General features: G+C 39.1%; 1 protein-coding gene across 1 annotated transcript in view; it reads left to right on the forward strand.

Annotated features, from left to right (window-relative positions):
• Positions 1-14,982, forward strand: part of COL19A1 (collagen type XIX alpha 1 chain) — a 312,582-nt gene that overhangs the window by 202,997 nt on the left and 94,603 nt on the right. Inside the window, exon 16 of the mRNA XM_034648272.1 lies at positions 4,416-4,469. Within this exon, the coding sequence (XP_034504163.1) occupies positions 4,416-4,469 (54 nt within the window). The remainder of the gene's footprint in view (positions 1-4,415; positions 4,470-14,982) is intronic.

Genomic DNA, 14,982 nt, shown 5'->3' on the forward strand with positions numbered 1-14,982 from the left:
GTGAATCAGAAACTCTGGAAGTGGGGACACAAATCTGTTGGGTTTTTTTTAAGTACAGTTGATATATAATATTCTAGTAGTTTGAAGTATGCAACATAGTGATTCAACATTCATATCCATTACAAAATAATCATCACAGTAAGTCTAGTTACAATGCGTTACCAAAGAAAATTATTACACTATTATCAACTTTCTTCTCTTTGCTGTACTTTACATCCCTATGACTTATTTGTTTTATAACTGGAAGTTTGTACCTCTTAACCCCCTTCACCCATTTCAGCCATTCTCCCACCCCCTCCCCTCTGACAACCACCAGTTTGTTCTCTGTATTTGGGAGTAGGTTTTCTTTTGTTTGTTCATTTGTTTTGTTTTTTTAGATTCCACCTATGAGTGAAATCATATGGTATCTACCTTTGTTTGACCTGACTTATGTCACTTAGCATAATACCCTCTAGGTCTATCCATGTTATGGCAAATGGCAAGATTTCATTCTTTTTTTATGGGGGAGTAATATTTCAGTGTGTGTGTGTGTGTGTGTGTGTGTGTGTGTGTGTAATATCTTATTTGTTCATCTACTGATGGACACTTAGTTTGCTTCCATATCTTGGCTGTTGTGAAGAATGCTCAATAAACATAGGGGTGCCTATATCTCTCCAAATTAGTGTTTTCTTTTTCTTTAGCAAATGTGGTAGAATAAGTATGGTAGTTCTGTTTTTACTTTTTTGAGGACCACCCAACCTCCACACTGGCTGCACGAATTTGCATGTTCACCAACAGTGCACGAGGGTTCCCTTTTCCTCGCATACTGATCTGTTTTAACTAGCTCTCCTGATGCTCATGCACAATCAGGTCTGAGCACCCCTGGGTTTAAATCATTAGATGAACATCTAAACTGCTGTCCAATAACCTTTACACTATTTCCAAACAGGAAACTTACATGTTGAGCACTTTGAGGTTTCCAGGGCAACCTGATAGGGTAAATCTGTTTTGTGCTTTATACTCCCGTTTTCAGAAAAGTGTTAGATTAGCCCAATTGTGATTATGCTGGAACAGTAGGTCCCCATGCACTTGGAGATTCAGCCAGACTCCAATTTATTAGAATTGCCTATGAACAAATGGCCACCTGGGAGCAGGCATCCTAACCAGGAAGGCCACTCCACCCCAGCATTTGTCTTTGTCTGCCAGGATTTTCATCCCCACCCTCATCCAAGTCCCTAATTTTTGTCTCACTTTACAGCGGGTCTTGAGCAAGATTTGCAGTGAAGGCACTGAAATAGACGGAGGCAGAAGTAGGGACAAACATGAGACAACCATTCCTCCCATCGCATTGCCCCCACCAGCAAGAGCCCTTGCCCCTAGCCCCAAGCGTTCTCACCCAGTAAGGAAAAGAACAGAGATTCATAGATTACACTTTCCTCAGAAAAGCTGGAGGAATCTGATTTTAGTCCCAAGATGAGAGTTGTGGTTTATGCCTGCTGTCTTGGCATATGTTATTAATAATAGATATATAAATAATAATTAACATTAACTAATATAAAATATTCCCTGAATTATCCTGGCTTAAATAATAAAATTCACCCTACCAAAAATCTACATTATTTCTTAGGGAGGCTTTTGCCTTTTCCGAATGCTTTTAAGTGAGAAAACAAAAGATGTTTTGGAGGAATAGGAAAACGGGAGACTGTTCAGTGCAACTGGGAGGAAAGAAGACAAAGGAATGAACTTGTGGGGTTCCTTGGAATTGCCTGGGAGTAAGCCCACAATTTCTATCTCTACAGTAGTTCAAGACCACTCCCAGACATCATCTTCTGAAGCTTCCACCATGTTTCTCATCTATTTACCCTGTCCTGTCAGAACCCTCTTCATAAACCACTAAAACTTAAGACTTAAGCTAAAGTCCTAAGTGCAAATATATTTAAGGCATATTTGGCTGTATGGCTAAAAAAATGGGGACTGTGTTGCTTTGTAAGGAAAATCTCTTAGAAGTTTCAAATCAGTATTAGGGTATAACTACAAACTCAAGTCTATGAACCGAACCATGTTTAAACTGAAAAGACAAGCCATCTGAAGTTATCTGCTGCACACAATATGTTCCAGTAACTTAACAGCCCTAAGAAATATTTTCCCTGCACATGCACCCTTAGCAAGAATGCGTAAACAAAAGGAGTGTTCCCCAGTGCTCCTCCAGCGTCCGCATCAGTGCACTCTGACAGTTGCGAGGCTGACTTAAATGATCGTGTAAATCAGCAGTGATACGCAAGAATTTGGATGCTTGCCCACACCGTACTGAATTGTTAACGTTTGTACTCCTCATCCTAAGATGTGCCAGTGGTATGTTACGGTATCTGACATTTGGTTTGCCTTAACCATTCACTCTGTGATAAAAGTTGATCAATAGTCAGCCTCATTTTCCCCAGTTCCTGCCCAGATCAATATACATGTCTCCTTTAAAGAAAGGAGAATGCACACAGAAGTTGATCCCAAGGTTTTAACTAACCTCAACCTAAAAGAAAGAACCAATCACCCACTTCGATGCCATTGATTTTGTTTCTTTGTGCTCTTGTGAATAAATAAATTACAGTGCTTCCATTTTCTAAGTAAACTTTTTATCATTGATTAGTCCTCAGGGTCTAATTGACTTACATTTACTAAAAGACCCAATATATTGATTTTCCGAATGTGTAAACTACAAGACCAGAAAATGATGTACGTGGGTATAACTTCTATTAAGTATACAGACTATTAAATTATATATTCATTCCAGTGTTACAGTTCCCCAAAGGAACTCCCAGGTTCAGATCTTTGAAACAGGAAATACATGAAAAGACCACTAATTATAGTGCTGTTTTTAATAAAGTCTTTAAAAATGTGTTCTGTAGGTGTTAGCTAGGATTGTTTGTAAAAACAGCTGCTGTTTTTATATGAACTCTTGGTGGTGTGAATTTAACTTACCATCAACAGTGCAAGCATTTCCCGCCCAATCATAGTGTGGTATGTGCTTCCTTATCTCCCAAAGTTACTCCACTGGTTTAACTGGCCTTGGACTTCCTACCCCACTCCCAGCCTAGACAAAAACCAGAGAGAGAAAGCTACTTTGCCTGACACTTTCAGAACAAGAAAATTAGTGAATGAAATGGGCCTTTCTGTGTTTATGTTTACATTTCTTACCCCCAAAAACGTTGAAGATTAACCCAATACTTTTACTTTGTCAATAGCAACAAGTCTTAATGTGTATTAATATACTGCCAATATGATAATAAAATAATTATTAACAATAAAATAGAGTGACTATATTTATAAATCATGCTCAGAGGGGCACCTGGGTGGCTCAATTGATTAAGTGTCTGACTCTTGATTTTGGCTCAGATCCCGATCTCAAGGTCCTGAGATGGAGCCCTGCATCAGGCTCCAGGCCCCACCTTCAGGTTCTATCTCTCCCTGCCCTCCCTCTGCCCTCCCCCCCCCATTCCCATGCTCTTTCTAAAAAATAAAAAATTAAAATAAAACATGCTCAGAAATGCTTCTCATTCAAAATGTATGCTTTCAATACCTAGGCTTACATCCTTCTATTAGAAAAGGAAAAAAATTTAAAAAGTAAGTTTATAAAAAAACCTAAGTGCCCTTTAAATGATATTAGATACACAGTCACCTAGAGATGTTAGCACAATCTTATTTTTCTAACTCTTGCAATTGGAATTTAGCTAGTGGTGAACTTGGGAAAGTTAACATTCAATGCAATGGTGAAGATTAATAAGCAAGGGGTATTTATTTTAGTTTACTTAAAAAATGGCTTAACCATCCAAAGGGATGAAAAGAGCTAGCTGAAGTGCTTTATACAATACATAAGATTATGGTATAGCTTAGGGTAGTGCTTTTCACACTTTAGTGGGCATAAGAGTGACCTGAAATGGTTTTAAAATGCAGATTCATGACTTCCTTCCCCAGAGATTCTAAACCAGTGTGTCTAGGACGAAGGTCCAGAATATGCATTTGTAACACCCAATCTCACCCTCGGGTTACCCCTGTGAGATTACAATGCAGACCATTCTTTGAGAAATACCAATTTAAGATGACAAATGCAGGTTTTATTGCATCCAAAACCATAGAATTGTCAGATGAAATGCCAATCTTAGATCATCTTTCACATACTTTATATTATTTGACTACAGTATCAAGGCAGACAGCATTTAAAGGACTGCTCGTACTTCAGGTTTATTCATTCCAGGCACTTTTTTTCTCCTGTTGGTCATTAAAATTTGGCCTCTAGCTTTTAGATTTCATTGATGTTTAAAGGTTGGGTAGGCTTGGAATTAATTTTTAATTTTTACTATCTTTAAAATGGCCATGTAATATTGTCTCATCTAAAAGCAAAAAGGCATCAGAGTATTTATTGTCTGTTTCTCTTCCGTTTCCAGGGAAGACGAGGAAAAACAGGTCCTCCAGGAAAACCAGGCCCCCCAGGACTGCCTGTGAGTAAACAGTAGGATGACTGTCCTTTAGGAGAGTCCCTCTTTCTTTCTGTGTATTTATCTATGGATTATTTTACTCCCCTGTAGCTAATTTCCATCTTTCTACTGTTTAAAATGGTTATACTCCTGGGACACCTGGGCAGCTCAGTCGGTTAAGCGTTGAACTCTTGGTTTCAATTCAGGTCATGATCTCAGGTTGTGAGATCAAACCCCTGTTGGGCTTCATGCTGGGCATGGAGTCAGCTTGAGATTCTCTTTCTCTCCCTCCCCTGTTGTCCCTCCCCCCACTCACTTGATCTCTTTTTCTCTCACTCTCTGTCAAATAAATAAATAAATCTTTAAAAATAAAAATAAAATAAAATGATTATACTCCCTACACCTCCCACCACCACACAAACCACGAGGTAAGGGAGGCGAGTAGCTGTCTGCACACCTCACCCACGTCTTTCTTACATGGACAGGAACCACTGTACTGTCTGTACGAGCACCCTAAGCCAAGTCTCCAAGCAGATGAATCCTGATCTGAACCTACCTGGCTCCATTTCCTCGGTTTCTTAATGTCCAGGGTGGTAGTAAGTTAGATATCTGGAGAAGCATGTCTACTTTTCTTGATATAACTGTTTTGTTAGTAGAATTTCATAGAATGCTGTTGCTGAACAGAGCTATAAAGATCTTCTAACCAATTACTCAGATTTTTCTTTACCCCAAGCCTCTAGAAAATTTATTCCTTTTCTTGTGGCTCTTCCAACCCTTCAACCCGCCAGAGTCTGATTTGTGCCCAGGCTACTCTAATAGCTCTGTTCTCTCTATGGTCACCAGTAATCTCAGAGGCATGCAATTCCCTGGGCACTGATCAGGCTTCATCTGATTTCACTGCTCTATAGGAATTTACAGGGGTGCCTGCTCTCTCCTTGAAACTCCCAATTCTCTCGGTATAGAGACATTGATATTTTTTTCTCCTACTTCTGGGGCCAACCTTTTTCGTCTCCATTATCAGTGTTCCCTCCTCTCCTATCTATATGTTGCACCCATTAAACATTTCCAGTTTTTTTTAATTTCAACCCAGACATTCCTCCTGCATTCCAGGCTCATACACTCCCACTGCCTGCTCACTGTCTCCACGTATAGGTCTCCTACACGTTACAAAAGTAGCATGTTCCCAAACTAAACTCTAGAAATAATTCTAAATTTTCTTTCTCTCCCTCACTGTCCATATCCAAACAGTTCCTAAATCATGTCCATCCTACCTCCGGATAGATCACGAATCCATCTCCTCCTCTCTTTCCTCATTGCCACTGCCTTCGTTTGGCCCTTGTCACTTTGTATCCGTATTTTAGTAGCCGTCTCAGAGAGGGGCTCATTGCCTCTGCCTTCTACGACTGGAGTAATATTTCTCAGTGATAACTCAGACTGTGTGACCGTTTGGCTTGAAATTCTAATAGCTTCCCTCTCCTTCAAGATGGATTCTGCATCTTCTACATGTCATTCTGGGCCCTTCTTAGATGGCCCTTGACTTCTCTTTGCCCATCCTCCTCTATGCCCGTTTTTCGTTTGTAACCTGTAGTGTCATCTTCTCTTACTATCTCAAAAATGCCATCTTTGTGCATCTAGAGGCCTAAGTAAGCTCTCCTCTGTCCAGGACTCATCTTGACCTCAGCTTTCCTGCATAGCCTTTGTCAGCACTCTCAGTGTGTGAGGTGTCATCGTCTATGATCCTTGCAATCATATACCTCCTGCACTGAAGTAACACAGGGCACCGTGCTTGTCCTGTTATTTTCTTTATAGGCCTGCCTGCTGCCCTGCAATTTTTTTGAACTTACTTAATGAACGAGTAAACAAATGAATATATTTTGTAGATAAGAAAATGAAAACCAGAAAGTGGCTTTTTAAAGACCAGAACCACCGTCCACCACCGCTAGAGGGCTCCAGACCTAGCACCATAGGAATTTCTTAGGATGTGGTCGTGGGTGGGTGTGCCAGAAAATGAACAAGGTTGCCTGCCGTCCTGTCATTGATTTCATTTCATCCACTTTCGCCATTCAAGTGAATTGTTCTGTTAGCAATGTACTGGTGTCAATGGATAGTGATTATAAAAGAAGTGGGGGTGGGGGGAAGAGGCATAAATTGGGAACCTGGAAGCCATTCTTTGAAGGAATTAGTTTTGTTGATTTTTATTCCAAATTTTCTGGCAAAACAGAGAACGCATTGTAAGATTTGCAATAATTGTCTTGTGCTATAAAGAAGAAAAGCTGGTGAATGCGAACAGGCAAGATTAGACCTTCATGTAGCTTTCTAAACATCCGATACTGCTTTTAAAACTGGATAATTGTCTCAAAGGAGGAATTTGAATGATGAAGGCTTTTGTGACAAGCCTGCCAAATATCTAGGAAAGAAGATTACTCCAAGTCCTGGAATGAGTTCTCAACTATAGATCAACTGAGTTTACTGAAGAATTTAGAAGATTAAGAAGTATGTGATTCTATGAAAGAATTTATAATATTCAATTCCACCAGTTTTAGTTTATTGTCAGAGTGTTTGGGGAAGAGAGGTACTTATTTTATTTCAAGTATTGGATTTAGAATTTCAACTCAGCTATGAGTCTGATACAGGTTTGTTAAATCCTGAGTCACAGTATTTAAAAGAAAGGTGGTTTATTATCTTTTGTAATATAACAAAACACCGATTACAATAAAATATTGTAAAATAACCTACTACAAAAATAAGGGGGGAAATCCATGAAAAAAAAGAAAAGGTTTTTATTCATAGGTCAGCTTTGTTTTAAACGAAAAGGTCTCAAATAGTTCATTTTCTGTTTAAGAATTGTGGTTTATGGAAATTCTTTGTCTTTTTGATTCTGGGATAACTCCTCCAGTTGACTAAAATATCTTTTCTCTAATACAAGTATTATCAAAACTTTGTGTTGGGGTACGGTTTTCATCCTGTTTTGGATTTCTTTGAAGTTGTTCAGATGATAGGTTGAATGGATGACCACACCAGCATGTTGCAAAAAAATCTTGGGAGGCGCCTACTCATGCTTATAGGACTTAGCCAAGGGCAGCATTGCAAGAGAAGGCAAAATAATGGGCTCCCTACATTTTTCTGTGCAATCTTCATGTTTAATTTTTCTGAACATAGTGTATTTTAGCAAGAGGACTGTTGTTTCTCTAATGGGTAGAAATAAATAGAGTTCTTCGAAAGCAGTCCTTTTAAGATCATATTAATTCATATCTTAAGAAAATGAGCTTATAAAAACATCGTCCTGTTCCTAATTTACATTGTTAAGCAATTTCACAAACTATTTATTTAAGGCCTACCATGTACGTAATACTCTGCTAGGAGCAGGGCTTACAAACATGAATACGATATCGTCCTTGTCCTCTGGGGATTCAAGTTTAGTTTCCAGAAATGTAAACAAAGGAAGAGAATTAGAAAAGACAGTGATCGAGATGGTTCCTTCAGGAACTGACAACTGAAGCGTAAAAATTGAGCCCTAAAAAAAAAGAAGGAATTCCTTCCAGTTACAACAACATGAACGAACCTGGAGGACATTTTGCTAAGTGAACTAAGCCAGTCACAGAAGGGCAAAGACTGCATGATTCCACTGAGATAAGATCTCTAAAATGGTCAAACTTGGAGAAACAGAGAACACAGTAGTGGTTGCCAGGGCTAGGGGAAATGGGAGTTGTTATTCAATAGGTACAAAGTTTCGGTTATGCAAGGTGAAGACGTTCTCGAGATCGGCTGACCACGTCGTGCCTGTAGAGTGCCCTGCACAGTGCCGGCCGTGCATTTTGAAGTTTGTTAAGAGTATAGATCTCATATTAGGTGTTCTTACCACAAAACAAAACAAAACAAAAACAAACACCTAAGGGAGGCAAGGAAACGCTGGGCAGTGTTGGATATGACAATTACCTTGATTGTGGTGAGAGTATCACAGATATTTTCAGATGTCCAAAGTCACCAAATTGTACACATTACATCTGTTCAGTTGTTTGTATATCAATTATACCTCAATAAAACTTTTGAAAAAAAGAGTTGGAAAGGAACTGTCCAGTAAAACACATAGAGGGGAAGGAGAGAGCAAACGGAGTATGGCTGGCGAAGGAAAGCAGCCTGAGCAAATAGAGTACTGAGCAAATAGAGTACTGGGGGGAAGAGGGGACGGGCAGGCAGCCCACGGAGTTCTGAGACGAAGAGCGCGAGGCCAGCACTGACATGTGGAGCCCTGCCAGGGTCCTGGTGAACCTCACCTGAAGCCCCATGAGTCCGGTGAAGCTACAAAAATTCGTGGAGAGTTCTAAATGGGGAGTCCCATGGCAACAGTTCTTTGATGACGTCCCTCTAGTGGCAGGCATGGTGGAGTTGGAGTGTTGAGCGTAGGCAAGATTCACTGTGGCTGTCATAGTATTTACTGTTTTTTAAGGTATGGGCAGAGCTTTTTTTTTTTTTTTAATCTCTTTCGTATGTCCCATGGAGCTATTTGTATTTTATGACAATCTATATATAGCTTAGGCGATATCCCCAGTTTTTTATGGACATACTTAGATCAAAATGTTGTCGTTTTTCATTTATTTGTCTTTTTCAACATTGTACCCTATGTGAAAGGAGCCCTACTTCACAGGAGGAAGGAGGGTAAGGGGAGAAAGAAGGAAAGATTGGTCAAGGCAGAAATCTTTCTAACTGAGATTTAGAGATGGTGTACGACTCACCCTAGTGGCTTGCATGTGAGATTCCTAACGCACATGTTCGAATTTCTTGGCAATATGAAATAATTTTAAAATATTAATTTTGTCTCTCTTATCAAGCTGTAATCAAAAAATATGTAATATCCCCAAAGTGAGTGAACGGTACGTAATTTCAGCATGTATGTTTGAGCAATTAGCCTTTAGAAAAGTTAGGGAGAAAAAACTTTATTCTGATCAGTGTGATTGTCTAAAAAGCACCACGATGGCCATGGATCCTTTGATGACAAGCATACTAGCTCAATTTCTTCAAGAAAATGTTTTTCCCTTTGGGGTTTTAGAGATGCTCCCTAAATCAAAGGTAGTGTTGTTATTTAAAGGAATAACAATGAAGATTTTAAAAAATAGAACTGAAAGAAATTTCTAATGGCCTGAAGCAACTCAAATAATTGAAACATTTTAACCAGTCCTTCTAGTTAACAATTTTTTGTTCTGAAGTCAAATTTGTATTTTCTTACTTTCTTAAGAAACATTTGTACCAAAAAGGTGCATTTTTTACAAAGAACAATTTCCTACAACTTTCCATTTAGCATGTAAAGGAGAACCATTTTCCCCCTTAGAAAGTATATTTCCTAGGGGAACAAAATTCTAATAATTGACTATTTACTAAAAGTAGACCTATCGAACTACTGTTATTAAATTGTCTTTATGAATTAGTATTTCATCGAAGTCATATATATTTCTCCAATTTATTTCCCATATTTACTTTTTTTTAACATTTTATCTATTTGGAGAGAGAGAGAGAGAGGATGGGCAGAGGCAGAAGGAGAGAGAGAATCTCAAGCAGACTCCGCACTGAGAGTAGAGCCCAACGTGGGGCTTGATCTTACAACTCTGAGATCACGACCTGAGCCAAAATCAAAAGTCAGACACTTAGCCAACTGAGACACCCAGGCACCCCTACTTCCTTATATTTAATAGCAATTTTTACTCTGAGGAAGATGTAGTTGAAATTCACATACATATATTCTGCATAAAATGAGATTATTCCGAATCAAAATACTTGTGATTGAGGAACAGCTAAACTGGCTAACAGAGCTCGCCACAGCCCTTTATGATGAACATATTTTTTTATAAAATATTAGTCCTGGGGTGCCTGCGTGGCTCAGTTGGTTAAGCCACTGCCTTCGGCTCAAGTCATGATCCTGGGGCCCTGGGATCGAGTCCCACATTAGGCTCCCCCTGCTCTGCAAGGAGCCTGCTTCTCCCTCTCCCTCTGCCTGCCACTCCACCTGCTTGTGCGCACACTCTCTCTCTCTCTCTCTCAAATAAATAAACAAAATATTTAAAAATAAAATAAAATATTAGTCCAATTTCCTGTTAACAGGCAGAGCCGATCTTACCTATGCAAAGGGAAAAGTTATCAAGTTCTCCCAAGTAACTTCTGCCATCTTGTTTTGAATGACTAACTCTTCATTGGCGGGAAACCATCAAGCAGAGATGTTTTAGGTTGATAATCCTTGCAAATACACTATGCTGGAGAGCAGTTTTTCAGAGAAGCATGAGAGCATTAAGTACCTCCCCGGGGAAAGAAAGAATACTAACTCCTGAGGAAGCAGGTTCAAAAGAAAGGGATGATCACGAGAGTTTGTTGTAATACTTGCTCTGCAGGAGGCAGTCCACTGCCAGTGCCTTGTGTGATCCTCACAACGGTGCTGAGATGGAGAAACGGTCCCATTTTATAATAGGATAAGGGATGCTTAGAAACGTCCAGTAACGTGCCCAAGTTCACACAAGTGTAAGTGGGGGAACCAGAAGTGAAACCCAGGAGCTGATCTCTAAACCCACCTTTATTTCACTGGCTCACAGATGTGAAAGACAAGCTTCTGATTTACAATTTGACTAGGGTCAGCCTTATTTAAACATTATACACAGAACATGGCTTGATTTTCTCATGTACTCCATAGCATTACAGTGCTTCAGGACAGCGGGATAGTGTAAGAAGATTGTGAGGTACCCAGTCCTCCTCACTAGGGTGTCCTCAGGCAATTCACTTGACGTTTCCATGGCTCAGTCTCCTTTTCTGTAAGTTTGAAACGGTAGTACCTACCTCATCAGCTTCTCACAGTTGCTGGGAGAAATCAATGCCACATATGAGAAGATCTTTCTTGAAAATGCAAAGCTCTATCTAAGTATAACTGAGATCCATTACTATTATTCTGAACATCCAGGCCCACATATAGTATTATAGATAGAAGAGATTGTCTTGAAGCTGCAATTCAACCACTACATTTTTTCCCCTTTTTATAAATTTCCCAAAATCCAGTTAGCAAAAATGTAAATGTCTTTCAATGACTTGCTAAAATGAAAGACCACGAGCTGTACATAAATGTGTAAAGCTTATTCCACATATATAAATCTACTCACGAAGAGAGATGAAGGTTACGTATAGTCAGGTAATAATAATGGGGTCTAAGTATTCAGTGGGGTTTTTTTTTCTTTTCTGATTTACAGCCTCTTCCTTGCTTGTGGGACTTGTTCATCCAGGATCTGAGCTGTTGCATTTTATTAGTTGTGATGTTCTCTAAGTCTCAATTACTATCCCTCACACTCTAATAAAAATTTCTCTTTTTCTTTAAAGCCTTCCAGTTATCTGCATAGCATAAGCAATGGAAAATCGTGGCCTTGTGTTATGATAATGAGACTTGGAAAGTCTCAGGACTTGAAATGCCTTAGTTTATTTCAAAGTGTTCTGGTTTTTAGTTCCTTTAGAAAAGAGAGGAGAGCAGCTGGAAATGAGGCGGAGCAGGAGGGAAAGCAGGAGAATTTAACTAATGAGCCATTAAGGGAAGTATGTATTAGCCCACCCATTTGACATTAACTTTACTTCTCATTCATCATCACTGTAAAAGTGTTTATTAAAAACCACATTAATTTTAAAATGTGTTATTATTTCTCTCTGTTACAGGCAGCGCTCTTGATTCCCTTTCATTTTTTTCCCCGGCATTGTTTTTGTGCATTGTTTCATTATTGCAGTATGAGAATTGTGCAGTGGGCTCAAATGTGTCACATTTCAGTGCATAGCAATTTATGTTGAAAACAGGAATTGCAAGGAATTTGTAACGTGGGGCAGCAGCTCCCTCTACTGTTTCCACTGGAAAAGCTCTAAGCAAAGAATGACACTTCATAGCCTTTGGAGGATGTTCAAGCTATGGAAATTTTCAGTGTTTGAGGATTAATTTTAAATCTGCGTGATTTTCAAAATTATTTTCAGGGGTGTTTTTTGCATTTTATGCTTATCCTATACTTTAAGTACAAATGCTATTTCATCTGCAGTCACTTTCTATATGAATTTGATATACTCTTGAAGTGAAAACCCTTAGCTCATGGATATCTAAAATGTCCATCTACCGTACGATGCTGATAAAACTCTACAGTGATCATTTTGCGGGAGCTGACTCCAATGAAATTTATGCTTCTTTTCTAAAACCACAATATGATTTAAAACAAATACAACCGTGTTATTTCTGTTTTAGTTTTAACCTCAGTATGAAAGAACTTCTTTTACCTTGAAAGCATGAGTCATTGCACAGTTTGAAAGTTAGGTTTGTACTGCCTTATTCGCAGTTAAAAGAGTAATCTAGGGTGTAATATTGAATTCATTTATTCAACAAATACTGATCATGTATGAGTCACTATTACAAATATTGAGCATACAGAAGTTTCAAAAGAAAATAGGTAGCAACAAAAACAAGCTACAGACAAGGTCTTTCCCTTTAGTAACTTACACTTGATTGTGTAAGATTGGGGGTAGCCGTGGTTAGTAAGAAATTCAACAGATAGCAGAACAATTTCAATTTAATAGGAGGTGATACAGGGGAACAAACTGGACAATGTAAAAGGGATTTGGAAGAGTTGTTACTCTAGTTAAAATGGTCCAGGTGGCATCTTTGAGCATTTAGATGACATTACTTGAGAAGGAGCTAGCCCATGAGGGTCAGAGCAAGATCTTTCCAACCAGAAAGACCAGGACGTACAAAGGGCCTGAGGTGGGAATGAGCTTGATGTATCTAATGAACATAAAGGAGCTAGGAGAAAAACAGTGCCAGAAAAGAAAGTGATGCTTCCTTTCTGGTAGTTTATGGGTTGGGTCAGATGAATAATCATAACAATGACAATATATGCCCTCAAAAACCATAGACCTGGGGCGCCTGGGTGGCGCAGTCGTTAAGCGTCTGCCTTCGGCTCAGGGCATGATCCCTGCGTTCTGGGATCGAGCCCCACACCAGGCTCTTCCACTATGAGCCTGCTTCTTCCTCTCCCACTCCCCCTGCTTGTGTTCCCTCTCTCACTGGCTGTCTCTCTCTCTGTCAAATAAATAAATAAAATCTTTATAAAAAAAAAAACAAACCATAGACCTGATGGCTTTCTGTGCTGTATCCTGTTATCTGTCCATTTGGATCTTCCATCCCCAACTTTATTGGCTATGAACTGAGAACTCAAGGTGCAAAGTTATTGTTTTTAGCATACAGCAAGACCCACCTCTAAAACAAGTTAGTACCCCAAATTCATTTTGGACTACTTCATAAAGTGGATGACAAGAAATGTCTGATTTTTAACATTTAATTTCTGGTTAAAGCACCCTGTATGTGACTATATACATTTTGAGGCTCATCATGTCTAAATGGGAATCCAGTTCATATTCTCAACACCCCTTTTAGAAACCTTGAACTGATCAGAGTTTTATCATGTTTCTCAGTTTTCCTTTCAGCAAAAAACCTCAGTCTCTTTGGTGTATTAAATGGCTAAAGGCCATGTACTATAATGATAATCTCTTCAGAGAAAATGAACGTAACCATTTATTTGAGTCAACGGGAATGGTAATTTCACTTCTTAATAAAAATAAGATGACTTCCTCAGATTTAAAAATAAAGACACATAAGACTTATAAAGTGGAGACCAATAGGACCAGTTAATCATTTTTATTACCCTTGTCCCTCCACTGGGGTCATGGTCCCAGACAAAACAGCTGTTGCCACATTGCTAAAATTCCAGTGTCACCTTGTGTGGCCACAGAATGCAAGGACTTTCGTGTGAGGCAGCTGGGGTTTCAGGTTGAGAATTTGAAAACTTGCACTTGGGTTCAATTCCCCAATTACTTCTCTTTTTCTGTCCCTCTGACCAGCAACAGGAGGACATTATTAGCTACTTTCTGACTTCCTCAGTTTTTTGCTAATAACAGCTACAATCTGGAGGAAAAGGATTCTATCTTCTTATAGCCCCTGACTCTCTTCATCTTGGATCATGTTATTGAAACCAACTATTAGGACTTCTGAACTGACAGGCTTTGTGTATCGCAATGATAGGATAAGATGTTTGATATATGATCGTTAAATTTGCTATTCGTTGGGCCAGTGCATGGATTAAGTGCTATTTCTTTGTGGTGGATAAACATTACCATTTTAATAAATCTGATTGGCTTTTGAGCGATATTCAGAAAGGGAGACTGGTTTCCTAAAATAATCTTATAGTTTGTATTTGATGATATCATTTCCAAAAAGTATCTCCATACTGTATTTAATTTTACCACGGTATGACTCTGTGAGGTAGGCAAGACAAGATTATCACCACTTTAATAAGAACAAAGCTCTAGGTCTTGGGAAGTAGGGACTCACCTAACTCCATGCAGTCCATTTTCTCTGCACAGCTACTACCCCGTAGAAAACAGTTTGGGCCAAAGGTGACTAGAGAAGCAACAGGTTTGCAGCATCACTTGGGCGGACCTGAAACATGGAAGGAAATATGGTAGAAATAAGACTTGGGGGGGCTGC

This window comes from Ailuropoda melanoleuca, chromosome 19, assembly GCF_002007445.2.
Source record: "Ailuropoda melanoleuca isolate Jingjing chromosome 19, ASM200744v2, whole genome shotgun sequence".
Classification (NCBI taxonomy): domain Eukaryota; kingdom Metazoa; phylum Chordata; class Mammalia; order Carnivora; family Ursidae; genus Ailuropoda; species Ailuropoda melanoleuca.